This window comes from Pundamilia nyererei, unplaced genomic scaffold (genome assembly GCF_000239375.1).
Source record: "Pundamilia nyererei isolate P.nyererei 1_Seehausen unplaced genomic scaffold, PunNye1.0 scaffold00027, whole genome shotgun sequence".
In the NCBI taxonomy this organism is placed as follows: domain Eukaryota; kingdom Metazoa; phylum Chordata; class Actinopteri; order Cichliformes; family Cichlidae; genus Pundamilia; species Pundamilia nyererei.
The window spans coordinates 598885-606871 of NW_005187428.1; the positions used below are offsets into that span (position 1 = coordinate 598885).

Genomic DNA, 7987 nt, shown 5'->3' on the forward strand with positions numbered 1-7987 from the left:
GTGTCGCTAAGTACCCGGCTAGAAATCAGCTACTGTCCAGATTGTCTCTTCCTGGCCCAGATAAACGACTCAGACAACAACAAAGGGAGGCTTGAAGAAATATGTGGCAAGGTCTCTTCACTGGCATGAAATATGCACCTCCCCTCCTTTGGGAACTATTTTGACAGAGCTGTGGAAGAAGTTTTGGTGGATTTCCTCAACTCGAAGATGTTTGGCAGTGGCACCAAGAGGTGGTTCGTGAAGAGGCAAAGAAGACAGCAGCAGCAGAGGTCTGGCAGGAAGCCATGTGCCAGGAAGAAGCAGAGATGGGCAGCTAAGATTCTCCAGCAGCACAGAGAAAAGATCCTGAGCGAGCTGGATGTCAACAGTGTACTTCCTTACCTGGTGTATGACAAGGTTTTTTCACTGGGAGAGTACAAGGAAATACTGGGACAGGATTCGGACAAGAAGCGGACCGAGATATTCCTGGACCACCTGTCCTCGAAGGGGCCTGCTGCATTCAGCTCATTCTGCTCTGTTTTGGAGGAAGTTTGTCCTCACCTGCTAACCTGTTTTCTGTTGGATGGAGAAGGTAAAAACATTAATAAGCCTCTAATTACACCATTAAGCAGTAAAGCACAAAAACAAGAGGTCATAGAGGGTCTTTCAAATAAAAATGTTTCAGCTCATTAATCTGTGGCAGCTTTGCACTTACATGTTCAAAAGTTTTAATTATGTACACATATAAAAAGTACAATACAAAGGAAATTAAACTACTTTGCAGTAATCCAGCACAACAGACTAATAGCAAGCAAAAATAGCTTCTTAAATCTGGGTGGCTGAGGGGATTACTGAGCCGCCAGCGTTCCTAACTAGCCTCTGACAACATATGGCCTCAACGTGGGTGCAAATGCAGGGCCTTGTCTGTGCCGTACTACTCCAGGTTAATGTGTTTTTACATAAAACACACTCTCACAAAGAGAAGTGAGTGTCTTCTTTACATGTGGCAATTTCCCACGATTACCAGCTCATGAATTCTCCTGCTTGTTCACCCGGTCAGAGAGAAAGAGGTGTAAATCAGCCAAGTTGTAAAAAGGGCTAAAATATTAATCTGCTCCTACAGATGGTGTCTCAGGACAGGGCGAGAAAGGGGGCATCACTGCGCCCCCAAACACTCCAGGAGAGCAACCTCTGTGCTCGCCTCCCATGTACACCGACCCCATATTTGACTCCAGGTGAGAACTGCTGTACATACCCTATCAATGATGTCATGTTGAGTTTTATTTCTGCTGAATCACACGATGCTCTACGAGAAGATAAAATCATCCTTCCATGTTTTAAACATTCAGATCGATGACAAATTAACAGCTGTGACTAAAAGAGTGACGAAACAATGCAAAATGCAGAAGATCGTTTTCAGTTGTGATACAAAGTTAATATCCGCTCATTATGGGCATGAATGTTTGAATAGTTTTAGCCTTTTAAAGATTTATTTTTCCACGGCTGGGATGATTTTAGAGCACCCATCTTTCATGTGATTAAAAAATAAGAATTGGGTGAACAACTTTGAATTTAGTTTGGATTTTCTTGAATTCAAAGAGGGTCAATGTCATACATAAAGGCTCAAATATTTACATACACCCTTGCCAAAATATGGTAAGTGTCCTCTAGCAAGTTGGAACTTTACTAGACCCATGGTAGCCACCAACGAGGCATAATTATTGTTGGATATTTGACAACTCATCTGGGCAGAATTGGTCAAGTTCATTTGAATTGGTTGGTTTATCCACACGTTCCACAAATTTTCAGTAGACTTGAGGTCAGGGTTTTGGTAAGGGTGACAGTTTGGTCTTCTTTCAGTCCTTGGTAAAGGTCTAAATAACTTGTACTTACATAAATGATTTTTAACTGATGATCTTTGAATCTGCAGTGGTTTAGAAATGACTACAAGAGACCTTAAACAGTTCAGAGAAATCATTAAAAGCCCCAAATTAACATGAAATTAATGTCCATGATGAGTGAATGTAAACTTGTGAACTGCATGAGGTGTAATAGAATTTTATTCTAATACTTATTTTAAAAAATCAAAAAGACCACATGAGTTAATATTGTTAGGAATAATCTAAGCAATGCAGCACTGAAACAGTCACAGCACCGCTAAAAATAAAACTGCAGAAAAGAGGCGCATAAAATGACCTCTGGTGAGTTTGTTGATTTTTTTTTGTATGTAAGAGAGCGAGCCTGGTAGACAAAGTCCTGCGAGGGTGTTTTTTGTCACAGAGTGTGTCAGCCCTTCTGAATGCGTCGTGACTGAGTGACGGTGTCTTTCTGGATGTGTGTGTGTGTGTGTGGACCTCTGGAGACCTCCATTGGCCCAGCTTGCACGGTGGCGGGGGTTGGGCAGAAAATATTTCATAGTGTGTATATGAGTGTCGTGTGTGTGTATGAGAGGTAGCATGGATGGGTGGTTGGGGGGCGTTTGTGATGCTTCAAGTGAAGGGACAGGCAAGCTGATATGCTCCCTGGGCCGTTCCTTTTTGATGTATGACAGCTAAGTCAGCATGGGGACAGCCATCCTAGTGGTTTGGCCCTGGGCACTGACACACACGCATAGACACACACATACACACACAGACAGGCTGACAGAAACAAACCAACACACTAAACAGCATAACAGCACAGAGAATGGTCACAGAGCCTCCACAGGAGATGCAGTACGCTAACAAGCCAATGTAAGTCCTCTTAAAATTTCATTTCAGGATTGATGCTTTGTTTGTGCGTTCACCTGTTCGTGTTCAGCCGTATACACGAAGACGCTCCTTGGAAACTGACGTCTCTGACATGCATCTGCAGGTTTTGTGAATGGCTTGTTTTCAGTGCACTTGTCTTTGTTAATGCGAATGTCACTACAGCTGGCGAATCAAGCGTCGGGCAGTGTTGTCTGCATGTATATCAGGATAAAAAAGCGTAATCTTTTGTTTGTTCACTTCTAGAAGAAGTAGGACAGAAACTGCCTCAAGTGATGGATGCTTGGCTTCAAAAATTGTGCGCCAGCATGTGTCCCAGTGTGACAGCGTGAAGCACGACTGCTTGCCTGCCTTGTTATAAATGTGAAGGCAACCTGGGAATGTCTTCCTCTTGTTTGAACTATGTGAAGTCATGTGAGTTTTTTTCCCCCTTTTATTCTCTGAACACTTTCTCTGATCCACAGCAGAGGAGCAGATTGATTGTCAGCTGTGTGGGTTCAAAGAGGCACTGTGTTTATTAGTTTGGCTTTTTGTTGCCTCTGGTCAGTATCCTGCTGACTGAGAGTGAACACGCAGCATTTAATCACATCTCCAGGCTTCTGCCTTAAAGGGCGCTGAGAACCTGTGTACCCACAGGGAAGGTGCAGGGAATGATGGGAAGCTTGCTGAATCCAGTTTAAAGGCCGCTGGTTGCCAGATTGTTTACAATATGCAGCTATTCTTGGTTTTAAAATCAACACTCAAGACCTCTTGAGCACTCATCTGTGAATGTGCAAAGGTTTCTTAGCCTGTACTGAAGTGAAAATTCAAAGGCATGTAAGCCATGATTGCACAGATATATTTAATGAGTAACTGGCTATTTTTCAAAACCTGCACATGTTCCGTTCCCCTATGGAAAATGAGGTGATTACCCAGGATGCGTTGGCTGTGTGTTTGGCTCTGAGGCCTTATATCTATACGTGAGCCAGCAGCCATGATGTAAGGCACCATGCTTTCATCCATAAGTGGAGAAAATGAGATGCTGGCGGGTTGAAGAGGAGGTGGAGGAGGAGAGGAGAGATTAGCTGGAGCTGTGAGGTTATGCTTCTCCGTGCTGATGACTCACCTCACGGTACACAGAGAGAAAGCACTGCGACAGCGCTGAGGTGTGACTGTGTGTGTGTGCGTGCGTGTGCGAGTGCTTCATTACTCTTGGTCTTCTTGGTGCAGTGCATTCATGTGAAGAGGACTTTCTCTGTGAACTCCTCTTTGTTTGGTGCACGAGTAATAAATCACAGTGTTACAGCGGTTGTGGTTCTCGGGGCTTTCGTCCAGGTTTGGCTCCTCTGGGAGCAGCTTCCGAGTCCTACAAACCAGCTTTGATTCTGCTGTGCAGAAAGAAGTGGACAAGCAAATGGAAGGACACAAGAAAGAAGGGCAGCCCTGTGTGTCCTATTTACTTGCTTGGAAAAAAAAGAAAGAAAGAAAGACGAGGACTTTAGTGTGTTAATTGTGCACACGTGTACCTGTGTGTGTCTGTGTGAGCACGCTGGTTTTGGCGTGCGTGAGCGTGTGAGTGCGCGGCGCACAATAAGAGATGTCAGCAGTGGGTTCTCATGTGAGAAGGGTAATGATGGGGATGGCTCCTCAGTGGAGATGCAGAGGAGGGGGATGCCAGTGTGCAATCAAAGTGCTGCAGTGGAGTGTGCATGGAAATGCAGTGGGCTTCAGACTGCAGCACAGCCACTGACCCACTGTTGTGTTAGTGCTTCCCCACTGACACACTACCACTGGTTTCCATACACACTCCCTGCAGTGTGTATGTGTGCATGTGAAAACAAAAGACAGAGGGAGATAGAGAGAAGCTTCGGTAATGTCTCTGTGTGTGTCCTCAGCAGTTTTCCTATCATTTAATGGCTGCCGTGTCTTACATGACTGATAATGATGATGTGCAGAGTCTGATTAATCAGGGGACTTATCTGAGTGGCATCCTAGTCAATGGGAGGTGACACGGTGCTTTGCTGGTAGGTTTGCTGGAGTGCAACTCTGCACTGATGATTCCATTATCGATGTATTAGCTGACTGTTGACAGGATTCAAGATGCTACGAACAAGAAGCAAAGAGGCTTTTTTTACATAAGAAACTGAATTATCTAACAAAGTCTACAGGAAGGTACCTCTAATGATCTATCCATAGGTTTTTTTTCTGCATATCCAAGGCTCAGGGTCACAGCTGGGCTGAAGTCTATCCCAAGGTGTCATAGGGGAAGAGGTGGGTTACACCTTGGATAATTTAACTATCTACCACAGCCATTCATATCTACATTGACACCAATCACCAATTAAACTAATGTCTTTGGACGTTAGTTTAATTGGTTCACAGGCTCACAAACTCCACACAGAAAGGCCCTGCCAGCTGCACTAACCACCACACCACCGTGCCGCCCTGCCACTAATAGAAGATCATTAAATTCTACTTTGTGCTGTTTTCTAATTACACACAATTTAGCCGATGTACTTTCAAAACAAACCAAAATCCTACACCGTTACTCTCACCTCATATCCTCACTGTCATGAGTTAAAAATGAAAGCTACGCTAACATTACTACACATTAGATCATTTTATGTCTATCTTAATGTCATTACTGGGCAATTCTGTGCATCTTTAAGAAATTTTACTTAGTGATTGCTACACAAATGAATGAAGTAAATGAGATCTATGATATGCATCCAAAGATTAATCAAACTGAAATATACTGACTTTGAAAATACTGGAATTTAAAAATATCTGAAATATGAGACCAATGGATGAAAACCTAGTGTTTATATAGTTATAGCAATATGTATTAATTGATATCTTACTTTATAGTCTGTCTGCTCCAGAAACCTGTGTAGGAGCCAAGCTCGTTTCAAGGCTTTGCAGGTGCATTTAATGTCTATGCATATAAATCACTATATGTTTTATTTTGCTTTTAAACTGAATCATATTTACTTTATGCACACTGAAGCCTTTTCATCAGCAGGTACTGGATGAATGAACTTATGGACATATGAGCACCGGGTGAATTTAGGTTCCTTTAAAGCCCCAAAGGCTTTTCTGCTTCCAGTCACCCAGAAGTAACTAGCTGGCAACCACCAAAAGGGCTGTTTTACATTTCAGAATACGCCTGATGTTCATTCTCAGCATATCAGCTCTAGTTATTTCTAAAACATCATATCCTATATGAACATTTACTCTAGAAGCTCACTGTACCGTTACACACGCAGTGTCACCCTGCGTTTGCCAATGAGAGTTTAACACTGTCAGTTGGGTAGATTAGGATACTTTCGCGGATAGAGCACACGACATCACGGGTGCAAACATTTTTAGCAGCGTCGGCCACAGAGGGATTTGCTCCCCTGACACTGGCAGCTTTAGTGTCATGCTCTATCTGTTTAGCTGTATGGTGGAAATCATTTGGATGACGAAACCGTTACCAAACTTGATTTTTCATTTTGATTTTTTAAAATATAAATGAAATGATTAGCTAATGCCTTCAGCTCACAACAGTTAAATGATCAATTCAGCTGCTCGCAGCAGACGTATGCAGTATAAAACCTCCCCAGTTTCCATTTATCTTTTGTTTATGTCTGAGCTGGTGAGGGTGAGAGGTGCAGTTCAGAAACTCAGGTGTCCTCTAAGACTTCAAAGTCTAGACTAATCGACTTACTCTGAAGCTTACAACGGCACCTCTGTGTCAGTCTATTGACTGGGAAGCAACCCACGCCAGCGTCTGTTTGCTGCTAATGACAGGTGGTGTGGGCACTGAGGCAGAGCTACTACGACCACACTTCACTCCAATTCAGCAATCACAAACATAATCAAAAAGGCAGAAAAAAGCATTAAAATATTGCTTTTACATTGGATAACTGATATTAGATATTTTTTTGTTATAAATGCTACCTCATGAACTGCAATCAAAGGTTTAGTTCATATACCATATTTGCCTTTTTAGTTATTGGGGCTTGAAAATAAAACAATTTAAAAGAAAATGGTTCTTATGCACTCTCGTAAAACAGAAACTAGACGAGACATAAATCTCTTTGAATAGCTGATGGTTGGTTGTGATGTGAATATGTATAAGGCAGTTAAAAAATAATGTGGTTGTAAGAGGTATGAGCTCACAGAATTCATAACCCAGTGATAGAAGAATAAGGGAGCATAATAATTCCCTGGAAAGAAGTTCAATAAAATAAATACGAGGGTGTCTCCAGTGAAAAAGTCCAATAAAATTACGTCATACTGTGTTTGATACTCTGGTGAATATTCATTGTTCACATGCTTTATGTGCGGATGGGGTTAAGCAGACACACAGAACTGATGAATTTGTTGTAATCTTCAGACTTTCTCATTCATATAACTCTGCACTGGTTGTTATGAGCAACTGTGACAGCTACAAATCATTTCACTGAGCATTCAAACTGTATGAGGTTTAAAAGACAAGTGTAAACTGTGAACACATTCCACTTATATTCACCCTGGGTTAGGGTTAGCTCATACTGTCATTGCGTGTCTTTCAAAGTGCAGCCTCTCTCTGCTCAGTTAGCCTGCATGCATTGCCCTCTGGGTGCTCAATTTCTTCTTTCTACATCCCAGACAATGAAAACTGGACAGGAGACTCACAATTAAGTATGATTCTCATTGGTGTCTCTGTGGTATTTGCAAGCCTTGTGGAAAACTCTCAAGGTAAAATTACTCACCAGCCGTGTCCTGTTACTGTCTACTAATCTATGTCATACATAAATATGAAAACAAAGCCAAAAAAATGCACAGTAACATAAGTAATCCGTTACTTTCTGTTATCCTTTGGAAGTTAAGAGTAATCACCAAGGACCATCAAAATCTCCAAGTTACTGGTTACATTCACTGGACATTCAGAACTGAGTGAGAACTTTCTTTTTCTTTTCTTTTTTTAAACTCAAAATTATATGCTAATCGGCATAAAATGATATTAAAACATACATTATGACCCTCATTACCAGATAAAATATAAGGACTTTTTTTTTATATGATCACCAAGCTATATACTGTTTAAGTCTAAGCACATACAGGCTTATGGGTTGAAAATACTTGGGGTCAGTCAGACCTAAAGCATGATAAAAATATGGCATTTCTGTCTGAGTGCGCTCACTGGTCTTTTTTCCCCTGCGAGGGGTGGCTGAGGCTCAGGAGGTAGACCAGATTGTCCAATAAGTGGAGGACTGCTGATTTTTCCCGTCCTCATGCAGAAAACTCCTCGGGTG

At 42.1% G+C, this 7987-nt stretch overlaps 1 protein-coding gene across 5 annotated transcripts in view; it reads left to right on the plus strand.

Moving 5' to 3' along the window:
- Nucleotides 1–7987, plus strand: part of tjp1b (tight junction protein 1b) — a 70974-nt gene continuing 62987 nt past the window's right edge. For all 5 annotated transcript variants that reach the window (XM_005728008.2, XM_005728009.2, XM_005728011.2 and 2 more), the window contains exons 1-2: nucleotides 1–571; nucleotides 1103–1214. In XM_005728008.2, the coding sequence (XP_005728065.1) occupies nucleotides 133–571; nucleotides 1103–1214 (551 nt within the window). In that variant the 5' untranslated portion in view covers nucleotides 1–132. The remainder of the gene's footprint in view (nucleotides 572–1102; nucleotides 1215–7987) is intronic.